The sequence below is a fragment of the Pleuronectes platessa genome, chromosome 23 (assembly GCF_947347685.1).
Source record: "Pleuronectes platessa chromosome 23, fPlePla1.1, whole genome shotgun sequence".
NCBI lineage: Eukaryota > Metazoa > Chordata > Actinopteri > Pleuronectiformes > Pleuronectidae > Pleuronectes > Pleuronectes platessa.
Window position 1 is genome coordinate 12,534,402 of NC_070648.1, and position 18,625 is coordinate 12,553,026.

General features: G+C 41.9%; 1 protein-coding gene across 1 annotated transcript in view; it reads left to right on the forward strand.

Annotated features, from left to right (window-relative positions):
- Window positions 1-18,625, forward strand: part of nrxn2b (neurexin 2b) — a 605,543-nt gene that overhangs the window by 494,986 nt on the left and 91,932 nt on the right. Inside the window, exon 18 of the mRNA XM_053415562.1 lies at window positions 9,215-9,396. Within this exon, the coding sequence (XP_053271537.1) occupies window positions 9,215-9,396 (182 nt within the window). The remainder of the gene's footprint in view (window positions 1-9,214; window positions 9,397-18,625) is intronic.

Below are 18,625 nucleotides of genomic sequence, written 5' to 3' on the forward strand. Positions count from 1 at the left end.
GTCTCCTCTCACCTCTCCATTCTCGGTCTTAAGTCCCTGATTCTTTATTTTATCTCTGTTACACAAAAGCTACTGTTCATTGTTTTGTTTCTTAAACACAAACACCAGCAGATGAGTTAACTTACTCTGTGTAATCTGCTTTTACCGTGTTTTGAAGGACATTTGTTGAGGGGTGGTGGGTTGGGGTCAGTTTGTTGATGCGGACCCTCCGAACAAGATTAATAATTAAACAACGCAGTCTCGAGATGAAATATTCACGTGTCTCTGTCTGCAGCTGCTGTTTGATTGGAATGCTATTAGTAGAGTTATTGCTGCTTTCAGTGTAGATGCTTTCAGACATGCACTTTAGTCCGCACATTACCGTTAAGGGGCTCTATGGGAGAATAACTATGTGAGAATAAGGCAGGAAAATTCACAGTGAGCAAGTGGATGTCTTGATGATTTCTAACAAGCGCCGGAGGCAAAAAACTAATATCTGGGGATGAGAGAGAGACATAGAAGATGCTGACTTGGAAAAAACAATGACATTTGAGAGCTTTTGGTGGTCTTAGGCAGCACCATGGGCCTGAATGTGTTCTCCTTATGTGAGAGGCAAAAATGTTCATGTCTGAAAAAGACTCCTCTGAGTTTGGTGTGCAGGTGTCACATCCTGCATTCATGTGTGGCCAAATTATATTAATGCTGATAAACACAGTTACCACAAAACTTTGGAAATGTCTTTCTTGCAATATGCTTCTGGAAGAATATATGCTGCAAGATACATTGCTGTCCCCAAAGTCTCTAAGTCAATATTGCATGTTTAGATTCTGGATGAAATTCAACTAGAGCCTCATTGCCCCAGTCGATGTTTCCAGGAAGCCAATAATCTTTTCCTGCGGTAGTCAAAAACAACTCTGTATTCCTGCTGCTGTAGATCTGAGTTACATCATTGCATTAGTTCAAGACGAGGTCAATCCCAGTTCGGATATATGGGAGTGTGAAATTGTTGACGTAGATGTAATATGCTAATTAGCACATTCATGACAGGATGGCATTGTATTTGCATGCTGCCTAGTGTCAGCCGGTTTTCAGCTCTGATCTATTTGCTCCTTTTCTACTCTCTGTCCTCGCATATACAGTATTTTTATACATTCAAACTCCCAATAAAACTGTTCTCATCTCGACAGTTTTGTTTTTCTGTTGTCACACGACTGTCCAACCAAATTATCACAGATGATATCCTCTCGGTACTGTCGAGACGAGAATCTTTTCTTCTCTGTATTTTTAACGCTCCTCCTCAGCACGTCATCATTCCCACAGTCATCCAAGCATCAGTTACACAATAGTACAGTCATTTACATCGATGACTCAGCATTATTACTTCTCAAACCACTTGATTGCTTTTTGATCTTCTTCTCGGCTCTTTAGATGTGGAGCAAAAACAAATGATAGCTGAAGTAAATTTAGTCATGACATTTCCTCAGGCTTATATATGTAGTCTAGAAAAGGAAGCTAGTCCATAACAAAAGGTTGGAATAATGACTTGCGCCACGAGGAACTAATGTACTGAATATCCAGGCATCAGTAAATGTGACCATGTGTGTTTTGATGAAAGAAAATTGCTCCTCGCCATTTAGACAGCTCTGTTGGGCGGCACTGTCTCAAAGTCAGCAGACTATTGAGCAGTGTATGTATGTGGGGTTGATCAATAAGCCTTCTAGATGATATATATGCAGGGCAGATGTGCTGGTCTGCCTAGGAACCTCCCTTCCTATCTTATTCTTCTACCTACCTCCCCACCGCCTTTCCCCCTACTCCCAGTGGAGGACTTCATTTAAGCATAGTTGTTAAAAGACAAAGGCAGCATCTGAGCACTAGCTGAGCATTGTATTTTTACGTATCAATCTGTTAGTCGCTTACCCTCAAGGGACATAGCATTTTGAAATGTTTCTAACAAACCTTACAAGTTGTTGAAAGAAAGAGAGGAGAAATATTTGAATCCTCCCAAACTGTGAAAGGTACTCCTGTGTATCAAGTCCCCGATGGCAGAAAACTGGATGGGAATAATATCAGGCATCTGAAGTTGACAGACGTCATTTCCCAACAGTTTGAGTGGTAACTGACAGAGACAAGCACTGTTGACAGAGTTGACAACTGACGCAATCATTCAATGAATAAAGTAATTATTTTGTCAAATTAAGTAAATTAAATAAGCCTTAACAAACACAAAGTTTGCTTTCAGATTTTTAAAGCAAGACAGAACAAAATATGGTTTGAAGACGTTCTTTTAAAGCAGGTAACAATCTGTCATTAAAAATTTGTTGAATTTTGTCTGTAGACTATGATTTAGCCAAGAAATGCGGGGTCATTATTCTCCTGATTCGACAATCAACTTTGAAAAAATAAGCACCAGTTTCTAAGTGATGTAACTCCCTCATTATAACCTCCCTAATAGTGTAGTTCACACACAGACACTACAAGAACAATTTAGCCTTCAATGTTGAACCTGAACTGTATTCATTGGCTCAAACAGATTGAGAAGCCACAATCAGTGTTTTCGAATCATAGCTATAATTTATTTTACAGAGATGTCATAAAAAACTGTGCAGCTATAAAAGCCCAGAAAATATTACATTATTGTGTGAAAAGAGTCAAGGCAAAGGGCCACACTTATTGGAGTTCCAGTTAGACGAACAGCAAACTGGAAATAAGACACATAAGATTAAAGTCTTCAATAAAAGGCACTCGAGTAACACACAGTTTAATACATAGTGGATTGGTCCAAGATTCCAACAAGTTAAATCGACTTTGTACCAGTGGGGGGACAGTGAGGGATTATGTCTATCTTGCTGCTCTGGTGGTTGATCTGGACTCCAGCAACCCCATTAGTTAATCATAGATATATATATTTTTTTATTTTAGTAGCAAAGGTTTAAAGGGTTAAATCCCTCGATAACATCCGGTTTTTATCCTTCGTCTCTGTAGGGCCTTGATGATCAGCTGCCCTTTGAGTGTGGTCGATGACTTTGACTACTGTTACTGATACTTCCTATAACTTCAAACTAGATTAGTTTGCCCATGTCAAGAGTTCCCATGGGGCCCCTTACCATCAATAACCCCAGTAAAAAATTCTGCAGCTGCTTTAAGACAAGACCTCACTGACATTGATTGACCTCATAGTCTGATACTTGTGTTGTGATGATTAAGCAGTGTGCATGCTCACTTTAACATTTTAATTGAAGTGAATCAGGCACTCAAGATTTTCATACATGAGATCTACATGACTGTAGTATAAGGGGACGTGTTTCACTTCCACAATTGCGGATATAGACGATAATAGTACAGTATGAGAAATATGTATATAATTAGTTAATTAGTGCCTCGATTTTCCAAGTATAAGGTCAGTCCAATTACTCTTTTTCAAAATAGTTCAGGCGACTGGGATTCAATGTCCCCATCTCAAAGCTAGTGCTGCAGAACTCTCCGGACCTAATTACCACTGAAGCTCTTATCACCCTGTCGAGATCATAAGAAGTCAAATAGAAGGGAAGAGTTTGAATTTCCTTGAGGTATAGAGTGGACAGGATATAACAAGATCAGAACTATTAGAATTGTGTAAGGTGGGTGATGGATTAAGTTGCAGCTTCACAAAATATACTCTGAAATGGCTTAACAGTTTTACTCTCTTATCCTTCCTACTTATATCAGGATGACTCATTGTTACTTGCATCGTAATAGATGCCTGAAAGTCAGCCTGGTAGAAATCTGATGAGTAAAAATATTTAAACTTTAATAAATTGTCATCTTTTATTGTCAGCCATCCTACCTGGACTGTGGTAAAAGTATTGGAAGCATTGAGACCTGTTACATGAGACCTTCCTCATGTTACAGGAAGGTCTCTCCAATCCAGCCTTATAGTTAGCATAGATAGAAGAAAGATAGATATTATCCAACCACATCAGAGGGGGGGGACTCGCTATTTTTATTTCAGATAAAACAAATCTTCGGGGTGACATTTTTGCATTTTCCAATACACCACCATGAAGAAAAATCTATCAGATCAAGGGCAGGGGCATGTGTGTGTGTGTGTTCTTATCACCGACTTCAAGTCAGGATGTGTGTATGTATCTCTGCAGCTTCATAGATCAACAGCTGTCAGGAAACTTTTGGCAAATGTCTCATCTCGGCCGTCACCCCCCTCTCTCCCAGTCTACACATCCCTTTGTAATTGTCTCTGGAATATATGTTTCCAATATAATATGTCAAAAAAAGAGCAAAACAAGAAGGTTTTCAGTGTCCTCATTTAAAAAGGAATCAATAGCTCTGTCTCCGTCCTTAACTGCTCCAAAGAGTCAGCGCTGATGCAATAATACATGAAGGTTGGAGGAACCATATGTGTTATTGAGTTATTGTTTGAGAGCCTGTCTGAGAGTTTAAAATAAGAAGTAGCTATGTATAAATTTACGTGGGTGTGCAGTGCCGCGGTGCCTCTGGGCTTATTGCCTCTAAAGAATTGACTTCATCAGTCCCTTATTTTCCTCACCGAATGTTCATTTTATCGCCAGCCTGTCTTGCAGTTTTCGTGCTGTCAGCTCCCACGAGGCGTTGCGGCTGGAGTTTGACACGGCAACATTGACCACAAGCCTTAATGAAAAATGGTAGCTTCTGCTTTCCCCAATATGACCTGTTTATCCCCACAGTAGATGAGAGTGGCCTGGAATCCACTATACCAATCAATGGCCCCCTCGCAGAGAAAGCATCCCGGATGATAAACTTAGTGCTAAATGCACTCCTCTCTGACGACAATGTAGAGAAGAAGAGTGAGGAAAAAGGGGAGGGGGTGTGCAAAATCAAAATCAATAGGTTTTTCATTACCGCTGTGATTCATGAGACTTTTCTGATTATTTTCCCACCGATCCATGGACAAAGGAAAGTGGGGTATTTTTTGGTCCGTTCTTCTCTAAACTCAATTACCAGCCAGCCCGTGTGAATGGAAATAATAATTAAGGGGCGTCCTGTAATGTTTTGATTCATCTCCTTGCACTCTCTCCACCTCTATCACCACAGGTAGGATTGATTTGCCAGATCGATGGCCCCAGAGCTAATTGAACAAAAGTAATAGATATTTAGCGTCTTTTTTTTAATGGGGGGGATTGTGAAACACCTGGGTGCAACAGAGCATTTCCATCACTATGGCTATTCTAGCAAAAGCAGGTAGTCTGATTGCTTGATTAGAGCGCGGTGGAATGAAGGTCAGAGGAATCCATACCTGGCGAGGATTTTGTTTGCCAACAACTCCCTCGGCAGTACTAATTTACTTTTAACTCACCTTTTCAAATAGAGGCAAATAGTTGCTGTTAGGAAGAAGTCAGAAGCAGATGTCTCTGCCTTATTCTGCACACAGACGTGGATAGTTGTGCATCCACACATACACAATAAAATGATCTTATGAACATAGTAGCAACTTTAATTCAACCAATACAAATATAATCAACATGGACGTTTTCAGAACTCCCACATCGTTTAGTCTTATGTAGGTTAGGTTCATGTTGGACTGTAACAAAGTGGAAACAACGTCTTTTGATGGTAGATGACTGAACCCAGAGGCAACCCCCCAGTGTCATATTCAGTTCGTATGCAGAACTATAAACCTCATTATGAGGTTTTTATAAGTGCTACAACAACTGCACCTTTGCTTCTCAGAGAGGTTAGTAAAAAGGCAGCACCACACATTGTTTCAAATGCACAATTTGCGAATTTCTGCAGCCGGGGTCCCTCAGTCAAAACAATAATAGTTTGATCATGTCGTGAAATGAAGTGGGATCATGAGAGATGTTGTCTCTGAGAGATTTTTACGAGGTCTCATCCTAAGCTTGGTAGATGTGGTAATTATTACTGGTAGAAACACTGGATCAAGACATTTCACAATAGTATACATGAGAGGTGAACCAGATGAAACACAGTTACAGTGATTCAAAGGACAGACTCCTTTAGATTTGAAAATTGCCGCACAGATTTGGGATAATGTGAGTTTACAAATCAACTGCTGATATGATTAATTCATTTGAAAAAAGTAATGAATACTCCTTTTCCTTTTTATTTTATATGTCACCTACAATACCCACTTTATTGCTATATTGTTTTACATACAGCACATCAGTGCTGGCCATTTTGCCAAACAGACCAAAACTTGATTGATGGGCAGAAACATTCTGCATTTTATTTTACATGGCTAAGACCGTCTGCCTATAATGCTTTGTGATATTGAGGAAATCATTATCTTGGTTACAGCCAAAGATAAATGTCCTTCAGACTTAATAACAAAAATAACATTAACATTATGTGTGTCACACTTTTCAACACAAGTAACAGTGCTTCACAACATCATAATAATAATAATAAAAGCAATAGACATCACAAAATAACTTTTTTATAGAGATTATAAAGAGATTTTAAAATTTGAGAAAAAGTGGGGTTCTGAAAGTCTAATCTCTTCTGGCAAATTGTTTCAAAGTAAAACGGAGGCCCTCAAGGCAAAGGCTCTGATTCCCTTGGTTTTTGACCTAGATTTGTGAATGGTTAGCAACACTTTCTCAATCCTGTCTGAAATATAGGGAGGGACCAGCTCATTAAAAGAATATTAAAATCAATCCTAAAATAAACAAGCAGCCAGTGCAAGGATGCTAAAACAGAGGTGATATGGTTGCATCTTTTAGATTGTGTTAGAAGCCGAGCTGCAGCTTGCTGCACTTGTCGTCCTGGGCATGATAAACTAGTTTTTCCCTCTTTCTTTCTGCTCCATCTCATCTCATCATGTGTGTTGCATTGCAGTATTTGGTGGAGTTTACCTCCACCAAAGCAGCAGGTGTTTGCTGGGAGACACTGTGACACATGGATGCACCCTGTCAAGCCACCCACTGGAGACTCTGAGACTTCTTTGTCCCCTCATTTAGAGCAGAGAAGAGCACACGCACGCACACACACACACACACACACACACACACACACATACACACGTAAGATTGCTATACAGAAGGTGGCCACTATCAACCGGATAACGGCAGAAAGACCTGTAAGACCAGTGTCGTATCAGGACCACAGTGACTCAGGAAAAAAAGAAATGGGTGAACTTTCATCAATTTGTTTGTGTGTTGATTTGCTTCAAACAGACTTGGCACATTTTGACTGAGTGGAAGCGCTGCACGTTTCCAGTGCAGTCACATCCATTCACCTGTGTTCAGCTTTTCTTTTGTTTTTCCCCACATGGCTCTTTTCTCTTCTATAATAACATGGCTTCCCACCCTATTTTTATCGGCCATTTTAGAAATCTTTTCTCCTCCTCCATCCTCCGCAGCAGTCAGTCGCTGTGGCTCCAGTGCTGCGCTGTTAATAAGAACAGGAAAGAAAAACGAAAAACACCAACTTTCCACATCTTACCACCATCGACAATTCACACACTCCCATACCCTGTACACCCTGCCTCTTTAGCCCGTTGTCTTCTTTCACTCTCTCTCTTTTTCTCCCCTCCTCCGGCACACAACCTCTTTATAGCCCTCATTGCCATGCTGCGATAATTAGCCAGCGCTAAAATAATACAGCCTCAAGAAAACAACAAGAGCTCAGCAGAGGGCTTAGCTCCGCTAGGAGGGAAGGAGGATAGGAGGAGGAAGGGAGGAATAGCCAGAGCCAGAAAAAAGCAGAAAGACGGAGAGAAAGAAAGAGAGTGAGCCGCAGTTTAAATGCCTGTTCTCCTCATCACTGCCTCTGCTTTCCATCCTCTCTGGTCAGAGCGCACCTTGACTGAGATTTGTTGGCTATTACAAATAGTAAAGGTTTGTCTATGTGTGCACATATGAGAGAGCTTTTGCTTTTACATATGAGATGACCACAGTATGAAACCCCAGTGCTGCACAATGCCGTGTCCATACCGGTGGATCTGCAACTAGAGAAACTGCTTAAAAACAAAGTACAGCTAATTTAGATTTTCTTTTTCATGTAGGAGCCACTTTCTTGTTCTCATTTCAAATGTGAGGACTTATAATAGTTATTGTTTACATCATTATAATGTAAAGTATTTCAATTTTGGACCAAAACGCTGCATATGACCAGGGGCCCAATTGTGGAGTAAAACAAAGCTTAATTTGAACCCATTCATCTCCAAAAAGGGCACTAGTGCTCTGATGGTTAGGCTATCAAAAACTGAGATTAGAAGGATTTACAAAATGATCAGTCAGATCCAAATTTGAAAAGGCCTTTGTTGCGCATGATTTGGCTGTCTATGCAGTAAGCCTGGCAGATTGGGCAAAGTTAAAATGATGTGATCCATGGTTGAAAAGAGGTTCAACTCTCTTCTAGTGCGTTTTGGGCAGCTTCATAAAGATACATATACATGCACCAGTCTTTGCACAAGCATCTGGTATAAAATGTATGTGTGCGTGTGTGTATGTGAAAGGGAAAACAGACAGCCCACAGGGTTGAAAAGTGAGGTTTCATATTTCATATACTCTATGCTAATCCTAGCCAACGCCCGTCATTTCTCGTTCACCAACGGGCATATCGGAATCAAGCCAAGTCCTTACTCCTCTGCTCCAGTTCAAACGTGAAAGCGCTCAGTGTACGAGGTGGATATATTTTTTTTAGGCTGTAAATCCCCCAAAAAATTGAGGCAAAGTACCTTTGACGCGGAGATCAGAGGAATTTATTTTGTTGACGTTGTGTTGTGCTGGTTATACTGACACCATAGCCAACACAAAGTTTGTCAGTTCGCCCTAGTTTGAATGCAACGCAACTGCAGGCAACCGAGGGCAAGTGTAACAGCAGAGGCTCTGAACATTAACATTTCAAAGAGCAGTGACAGCCAGCACGGGTGCGAGTGCTAGCGCTAATGCTAAACATGACTTCAGAATCACGATATACACTGGCAGTAAAACTACAGTTTTCAAATGGGAATGTTCAAGCCAGCCATTCTTCAACTTTCTGTGAAGTGCTTTAAAGTAGAATTCATATTGTGAGCTAGAATGTGACTTTTCTCTCACATGTCTGTGTCTGCAAATTATTTAAAAAGTTATGACAAATATTAATTAAAAAGCTTCATGATCAGTCTCTTGTATCCGAGACTGATCATGTGCTGCGTCTGTGTTCGTAATCACAGAAGTTGTCTTTCTAGCTTTTATACTGTTGTTATTGCATTGTAACTAAATGATTGTCCAACTTTCTCCTTGTGTTATTTCTGCAGCTGGGACAACTTACATCTTCGGGCGAGGCGGAGCCCTCATCACATATACCTGGCCACCCAATGACCGGCCGAGCACACGGGCAGACCGGCTGGCGGTGGGCTTCAGCACGCAGCTGAAGGAAGCCATTCTGGTCAGGGTAGAGAGCGCCAAGGGACTGGGAGATTACCTGGAGCTGCACATAGTAAGATACCGCCTCAGGGGGTAATAAGGGGGGAATGAGAATGTACCATAATCTATATTCAATCAGATGACTCGTTGAGACAAACCCCAAGAAAAAATGGGGGATTTGAAAGAACCTATATAAGGATGGTAGAAAGGGAAAAAAATGACTTGCATTGTCTACTGTGATTCCATGGATAATAGACAATCGCTGGAGAATGAATAAGGAGGGAAGAAATTAGTGAAATAATGAAAGAAGGAAGGAGAGAATTGTACTTTGAACTTAGCTGGAGCGGTGGAGGAAAGAAAGGGAAGAGGAGACACAAGATGCATGCGTTCTTGTTGTGCACTCCTAGATCTCAGGAATATTTAGTTATACTAAAGTGACATTTTTTTTACATTTTGACTTAAGATGAAACACAAGGTCTTTTAGACATGGTGTCTCGTCTTATCCCTTGTCTGTCAAACTAGTTATGAGCCTTATCTGTGCCTCACTGCAGTCATGTGTTGGGTTAAAGGTAATTTACAACCACCTCCAATGACAACTGTAAATGGCAACTGAGCCCGGAGTGTGAAAAAGGCATTTACTCAGACTCTTAATTGTCGCAATGACCCTAGTGCTTCATCTAGCTGATGTTACAGCCAAAGTTCATATTCATTCTAACGACAGTGTTTCCCTGTAACAGCTGGGGAGAAAGATGTGTAGAGATAAGACTGTGTCACTGTTTTCTAGTCTAAACTGCACTATCTGCACAAGTGTGTGTGCGTGCGTGTGTGTGTGTGATCACACTGCTCCAACATCCTGGTGACCCCAATTTGTTTGAGCTGCCCATTCCTGGAAGCAACAGGGAACATAGTTGACCCCAGGTCACTTCCCATCCAGTGCTCTGTAAACTGAGAAGGACGGAGGGAGGCATGATGGGAAGGAGAGAGGGATAGGTGGAAGAGTTGGGGGAGTGGAGGAGGGATATTTCGTCAGTGATAAATAATGTCAATGACTATAGTGATGCAACAACTGGTGCTGGAGTTGAAGTGGTGATGTAGGTCAACTGGAACAATTAAGAACTTCTTATTTAATACATCCTAATTACTCAGGACAAGACACAGACCTGTTTAGTTTATCCTGGAACAACTTTAAAAAAGGACCCTGTTTAAACTGTTGGCAGCATCTACTGTAGAATAGCCTGAGGAGTGAGATTTAGTTTTTTAGGGATGAGGTGTAACTATTTTTCTATAGTATATATAGTATAGTATCTTTAATTTTCCTATAGGGTGTCACAAGAAATCTCAGAGGCAGATATCTAAATTCCTGGGGAAATAAATCCAACATATATGAGCAGAGCGAGGTGACACAAAAGTTTGGCAAGATAAAGTTACTTTTGTATTTTCAGGGAACTTATCCTTTAACTTCGATTCAACTTTAAGTACTTTTGTAAGTACAGTGCCTTAGTTTTTTATTCTAACCTGGAGGAACAGCTCCTCTCTGTTTATCTGTACCTGTTGCTCACTATCTCATTCTTCTCTCAAGTGCACCGTCTCTATCTAAATTCTTCCTTTCATTTACTCCCTCACTCCCTCGTCTCTCTCTCTCTCTCTTTCTCTCCGTCTCACGAACACATCAGTGCCTCCGCCACACCAGCCCGGCTTCTCTGCTCCCATTGCAATTACATTTCATTTGCTGCCATTCCTCCTGTGTCGCTCCCCTAAATGACTCTGTTCAGCCTGTGGTGGGTGTTTGGGTCCTGTTAATTATGCCCGTCTCTCTTTGAGGCGAGGAGTACAGGCAAATTAGACCTGAGAACCCAGGAGCCGTGGCCTCATATCATTCCGCCTGATGGGGGCCTCACGGACCCAATCAAACTATGAAATAGCTCTACGTTCAAACAGTGATGGTGGCCTTGAGGTACCATACCTTGGGCCTTCTTCGTTAGCTGTGGCTCGTGGTTCCCAAATAGCCTTTTTCTTTTCATTCCAGGTTAGCCTGTGCCATGGTCTCCAATAACATTTTAAAGAACGTAATTGGATTATTTAAAAGTGCTCGTTTCAATTCATTGTTGAAATTTTTTGAAATTCAGATTTTTGAGAACAGACATCCACAATTACACATAAAGGGAATTATTATATTGATTGATAAGTTAATATAAGTCCGTAATATGGAGTGGGTGTCACAGACTCTCTGTCATTAAAGGTTTTGACACATCACCGTCTGTTCATAACATGCCACCATGGCTGTGATGCTACAAATCCATTCGTCTCTTTCTATACCCTCCCTTACTTATAGCAGGCCTCCATTTCCTTTATTCCTCCCCCCACCCACTCCTCTTCCATTACCTGACACAGGGCAGGACATCAATCACTAAATCTTCATCTTCCTGACACGGCAACATCAGGCACCAGGGTAGAAGATGTAAAGTGGAGGTTGTGGGATGAGGCGCTTGAGCCGAATCTGCTGAGTGGGACTGCTTTAAAAAAAAGGACATGAAATATCCCCACAAGACCCTGCTTCGTGCACTCCACTAATTATTTACTGTGTCTGAAAGTGCGGCAAACTTTCCAGCTGACATTTTGAAAGTTCTTGATGAAAAAGCTTTGAAATTCATTATCTGGAAAATGCCATAGGAATGACTCATCGCCGAGCAGACCAAACATGACGGTGCATACTGCTGTTGCAGTGCAGTGTTGATCAGGTGTGTCTAATGCTCCTCCGTCACCCAGGTCAAGGGACATCAAGCACTAGTAGACCAAATAAATAGCAAGCTGGACTCTCTGTTCATCCAGAAGACTTCATTGCTTTTACTGACTGGTGTGGGGAGTTCCTCTGCATTTAATCACCCAGGGAAGTGCAATACCACACAACTCCCCTAGAGTCACTAGAATTAAGCCTCTTGGATAAATGGTGAAACATTTTCAAGAATACTCAGTAAGTCTGGTCACCTTTTACTCTGTGTTCTCAAATGAACATGTCAGTGGCACGTAGCTCAAGTTGTAACACCCAAGTAATGCACTTGTCTGAATTAACAGCTGTTTTTATAAAAGGCTGCCAGTTTTTTGAGTCTAATCAGTCATTGCAGACTTCGCATTTATCAAGTTTGTTGTCTTTCATTCTTAGACAAAATGCTATTTCTTTGAAGCTTGGTCTTTTTCAGCTTGCTTGGCTACTCTTGGATCCATCTACAGTATTTCACAGAATTCTATTTCATGATGATTTCGGATGTAGGTTGTGAATGGACTCTGTATGGGATTTAGTTTAAGAGCTCACTTAATGCCTTGAGAGAGAAGTTACACATTGTACGTTTTAACAGGTTCTAGATTCGGAATATTCACATTAGTGTTTTTGTTCAAGAGGTTAACAATGAATCTTCAAATTTTTTCAATCAGGAATTGAAGCCAAACAGAAGTGACAAATATCAAAAGATGTGACTAATTTGCTCCGTTACAAACGTTATTCTCTCCAACATTGAAAATACCCATTGGTTTCACCACTCGCGACATGAATTCAATGGGAACAGACACAATTATTATTACTTCAGTGAGCATTTCTGTTTTCTTTCGATTTAGTCGACAGGATGTCCCCCAGTCCCCCGGATGTCTTTCACAGAGTGTTAGCTCAACAGAAGTAAAAATGGTCATTTGGGAGGGCAGGACATCATCTTTGCCAATCTTCATGACATTTCTACCATCAGGGCCTGGGGTGTGAGATTCAGGGAATGAAGGGTACAGACAGATATCGAAGTGGGCTGATGGCTAAATCTCCCATCTGTGGCTGCTGGAAAAGGTAGATGTCCTTGCAAGACCTTGGAACCCAATCATAAAAAGAAAAAGGTTATAATTTATTTTTAACGAAGTTTATTGAAGCCAAAAGCAGTGTTTATCTTCAGTACGTTCTTTTTTATTTTGGTTAGCCATTTTGAATTCACTTACTGCACCTAAACTGTGTCCAAGTATAAGGAGCCTAAATAGCTGATCATGTGTCTGGTCGCAGTCTTAGATCTACGCTTATAGTTTTACATTAGCAGCAGTAATAAAATGACATTTTCAGAACAGGTTTAAGATGAGACTTTTGAGTCAGTATCCCAGACAGCTCACCTCATAGTTCAAGTGTTATTTTAAGGATGCACATTCCTCCTTTCCAAGTGTGATAAATGAGATGTAGGACAAGAGTCTGGTGTGTTTGCCCTAGGGTCCTATCCTTTTTGTTTTTGTGCTGACAGCCTGAGTTTTCCACAAACATTGGCAATTCAAAAGTTTGCCATGCAGAAAGTGTTGCCTTTCATTTTGCCTTGGCTAGAATGCCTCATCTTTCTCCTGCTGCATGCTCTGCTGTCCTTGCTGCCTGGCTCAGGTGAAAGTGATGCAGTCAGCCACTACCCTGCCCATTAGCAAACTGGCATCGAGGTGACCTAAGTTTGGAAGACCAACTCACCTTATGTATCCCACATCCCTAAGTGCTTCAATATTGAGGAAATAGTGTGTCTAGAAGGAACTCATACGGCGTCTACTGTCTTCTGCTTTATGACTCATCAGGATTAACAGAAACTACCATACAGGTTCTTCACTTTCAGCATAGGCAATGTGCATTGCTTTGTTTAGTTTTGAATGTTTTTATGAAGCTGTTTTCATTAATGAAAACATTCATTAATGAAGCAACAAGTAACGGAGTCATTCTTTTCATGAGCTTTTCATAAACTTACTAAATAGCCTGACAGAAGCTGTGGTGGTTTAGATGCACCTTTCAAACGAGGACTTGCACAATCTTTTTTCTGTATTTTTCCAGGGTGTCTGTTTGTATTTATTGCTGTTCTCACAGGCACCGCTCACCTTTGACAGTCATTACATTTACAGCTGGCAAGTTGTCGCAGTAACTGCTCTGTGGGAAGTGTCTCATCTGCAGTTATGGGCCAGTGCACAGCGCACAGCGGGCCAACCCGAATACCTCCATCACTGGCTGTCCGGTCCCGGCTCATAGCATTAAATAAAGGCCGACTCTGATTACGCGTGAGGGACACATCCCTCACCTCAGCCGTCTACTCCGAGCAGGGGCAGAGAGCAAGGGAAGGGGCCGTTGAGCAAAGGGGACATGGCTATATTTCCTCCTCTTGACCCCTGCCTTACCCCTCGCCCAGCGTGTGACAAATTGGCTGAGAAAGGAAAAGGGATAGTGCAACCCGGTGTTAATGTTTCTGTTCACAAGCTTTTTGTGGCCAACATCCCCGCAGTCAAATGTGAAGTGCAGCATCTGACTTCATGAGCTTCATGATGCTAATGTCAAAGATGAGCTCCTTTACTCTCACCGCTCACTAATGAGATAATCAAAAAATGTTAATACACCACCGCCCTGCGTTTTTTCATTTTCACTTTCCGACAGCCACAGGTTATCTATCAAGGCTTTAAGCCGACAACTGTTTAATTATGGGTTGAAAATGTGATCTGACATGCGACGGCAGCCTGGGATAAGATGAGTGGCGAGGAGAACAGGGTGGATGGAGAGCTTTCAGAGTGCAGTGGGGAGCTGAGAGATGCTGGCGTCAGATAAAGGCAGATGGTGATGCAGATAAAACTGTCAGAGGGAGGCAGAGGCTTTTATCCTCCACTCCCTGCCCCCGGTAACACAGACACACACACAGAGGAATGGGTGTGTATGCATGCACAGACACATACACACACACACACGCCATTATTCCCGACTAGCTGTCAGTAGCACCCACTGCTCTGAGGTTCCAGCTTAAGTTGTGTACAGACACATTTGCAAGGACACCTTCACATTCTCTCACAGGACAGGTGTGATTAGCCCTTGTAGACACTTGAATTCATTCAATGTCACAATTTACAAAAGTAGCCCTATTGTCACCCTGCATCTTGTTATTTTTTTATGTACAAGCCCCACACACACAAACACTTCCTTTCTTAAATGGGTGTCACCACTCTGGCCTACGCTCCTTCATCTTGTCAGGGGAGAAAAAGCCAAGCACGCCGGGAGAGACGGACGGAGGATGCGTGGAGAACAATTGAGGGGGAAAGGGAGGCATTGTTTTGATGAATGCAGCTGCCTCACAAAGGGGAGCTTGGGCCACCGTCGGTAATGAGATCGGGTACTGGTGGGTTTGGCAGGGTCTCTCTCCTCAGCCGGCGAGAGGATGACAGCATATCGATTAATCCCCCCCCTTTCACATCACTAATTAATCGTCCCATGTGGGTGTGGTATATTCACTGAATGGGGGGGGGGTGCAGATTCTACCTTAGATGTTTTATCACAGGGGGCTAACTTTGGATAGACAAGGAGATTAGGAGGCAGACCTTCCTATAAATCCCACTTCCTTCACTAGGATCGTTGGACTTCTTGAATAATCAACCATTCATTACTAAAATCCTTTCACTTGACTGGTGATGCTTGTAGAGGGTAGTACACAGCATGGGTTTAATTGCTGCCTCAAAGGCCTGAATCACAACACAAAAAAAAGGAGCCTGCTAATGGTACCTGCTGGTCATTTGTCTTGATGTTAGACGTAGAGCACAAATCCAACAAGTAACTCAGAAGTGCTGAAGTGCGGCGAGCCTCACTTCGCTGAGTGGCTTTGTTAATGTGTCAGATTTGAATGTAAGTGGTCTATTAGACGGCCAATTATTTATTACACTGAATTATATGCTGTCAGAAAGTCGCGGCTCACTGCACCGGCTGGATGGATTTCAAGCACATAATTCCTTAAGCTAGCAAAGCACTTCTGGCCACACCCCTTTTGACACCTGGTTAGAAGTCGCTGATTGACGTGTGGTCAGAAACTCAATGTGATTAAAACCCGTTGAGTACAGAGAAGGGCAGCTGTTGCCTGAGAAACGCTGCATTGATTTACTCTTGAGATATACTCTGTGAAGAAAGTGATGAATGGAATCACATTGAATGCACAACTGTTGATTAGTTGATCTGCACCTCACTGCACTGTGGTTTGCTACGCCTTAGCCTCAGCGAGTCCACAGAGAGGAGGCATTACATTACACCAGGCTGATTTAACAAATGTTTTGTTCAAAGCAGCTCATACATCAGAAGCAATTTGGGGTTTGGTGTGGACAGGAACAGAGGATCCAAGCTACCACCCTTAAAGCATAATCTGAAGACTTGACTCAAGTGCAGGATCGCTTTTCCTTCTGGGCTGATGGTTCTGTCCCTTACATTGAATTAGTCCTCATATTTAAACATCAAGGAACTGTAAGTTCACTTATCGTTCCACCTAAATATTCCACTTAAATCGTGGACAATACAAACTTGTAACTGATCAGTCCATTAAAAATAATTCATCATTTAGTTAACAAGGTGGCCTCAACTCTGTTTACTGCCTGTTGGTCACTGTTCCTGTAGCTCACTCTGGCTATGTATCCTGTGAGAACAAAGTGGGAGATGGGCTTTTGGATCAATAAGCTATTAGGGTCCAGGAGAGCAGACCTGTCTGTATGGTTTCCATCCTGCCTTTAATAATCACCTGGGAAGGCAAACTACCCTCTTTCTATTCATTCTTGTCATCTCCTTTCATCAACCCATCTACCTCTGTACTCCTGCTACATGCTTGTAGAGTACACACTGGTTCAGCTTAGTCCAGAAGTCTGCTTCTTATCTAATATGATGCCTGTGTTTTATTTTTATAAATTTACACACAAATGTTGCAATTGGCATTATGTTGCATTGACACAACCGGCTTAACCGTGTCATTTTACTGAAGATTGTGTAAATGTGTGGTATTTTACGTTTGTTGTGTGGTAAAGTTAAAGTAGAAAAGAATGGAACGAATGAAGGAAGGTGGAGGTAAGGAAAGAGATGTGGTGTTAAACTACCCCTTCTGCCAAGAGGTGCGGATCACCAGCGTCAGATTCACCTTGTTGTGGGCATGTTGTCAATATTTCATTGACTAAACAACTAAATCTCCAAAGGGCTCATTGGTAGATTCTGGCATCCCAGAACCAGCCTCCAACATTCACCCACTAATCAGTTTCCATGATCTCTCGATGTCATGTTGATTTTTCTTGGCGCCCAGCAAGGATCCCTGCACCTGAGCCATATTTACTGGCTGCTTCTATCGTCTGCCTCTGAGACTGACCAAGACAGAAAGTCAAGAGCATGGATGATGGAAAAAGATGAGAAAGCGTACATTCACCCAGTCTGATTTGTCTTTAGTGAGATGCCCTGAGGCACAGTCCACTGTGAGGTCCTCTCTGAATGTCACAGCTGCACCGTCCACCCTGCTTTTTCCCTCTGGATGCACTTTATCCCTCCTCACTCACTACAGTAAGCCCCTGACCAGCAAAGACAGGCTGTCCTGTTTATTATCTACATTCATCTAACACAACACAAACAAACATCACTCATTAGAAATGATGCCTTCATTTGCATTCTGATTAATCTACACCTACTAATGCGGCCGCTGCTATCAACTATTCTCTATGACTAATACGCCACATTTCAGAGTGGATATGTCAAACCCTAAAACACACACCAATTTCCTTGTGCTTGCATGCAAACTCCCAATGTTCATATTTAACACCTCCCCCAAGCATCTGGCTGTGCCTTGAGTATCATTGGGAGCTGCCTCGTAGCATTATCTAAGACATTTTGGACTTTGGCTGACCCTTATGTATTTTTTCCCCTATGGTTCAGCACCACATTCATAAATCATCCTCGACCTTTCCATGGAAGTTTGTCTATTGACTTGCTGTACTGTTTTAATGAAGCTTATGCTTTCTATTGATTGCAAAGCCACTATTTAGTGCACTGCGTCCCCTTTAATATCTCATTGGCCACCAAATGAGCATCCTACATCACTGTTGCCCCACGTTCCTTGGGAGAAATAAGCCATAGCTCTTTGCCCAATACCTTGAGGGCTTTGTTGCAGTGAGGAAAATCAACACAGTCATGCTAGTCCAAATATGTGCTTTGAACTTTTCCACCTCTTTCTTAAAATGGTGGTCAGCTTAAAGCCCAAACTCGGTTACCACATCCTTGCTCGCTCTTATCTCGGTGTACTTGTCAACTACCTTGGGGAGGGGGTTTCCACCTGAACATATTTGAACACAAAGGAGATGCTGAAAGCAGAACGGGAAAGAACGACGCTTAGAAAGAGAAAGTAACATACTGAGAGAAGGAGAAAAAAGGAGAAGCAACCGAGCTGAGAAGAGAGAGATGGCCAAGAGATGCAAAAAATGTGTTTACATCTGCTCATTCATGCAAGAGTCTACATGTCTATTTTTTTAAGGCATCTGCGATGTGC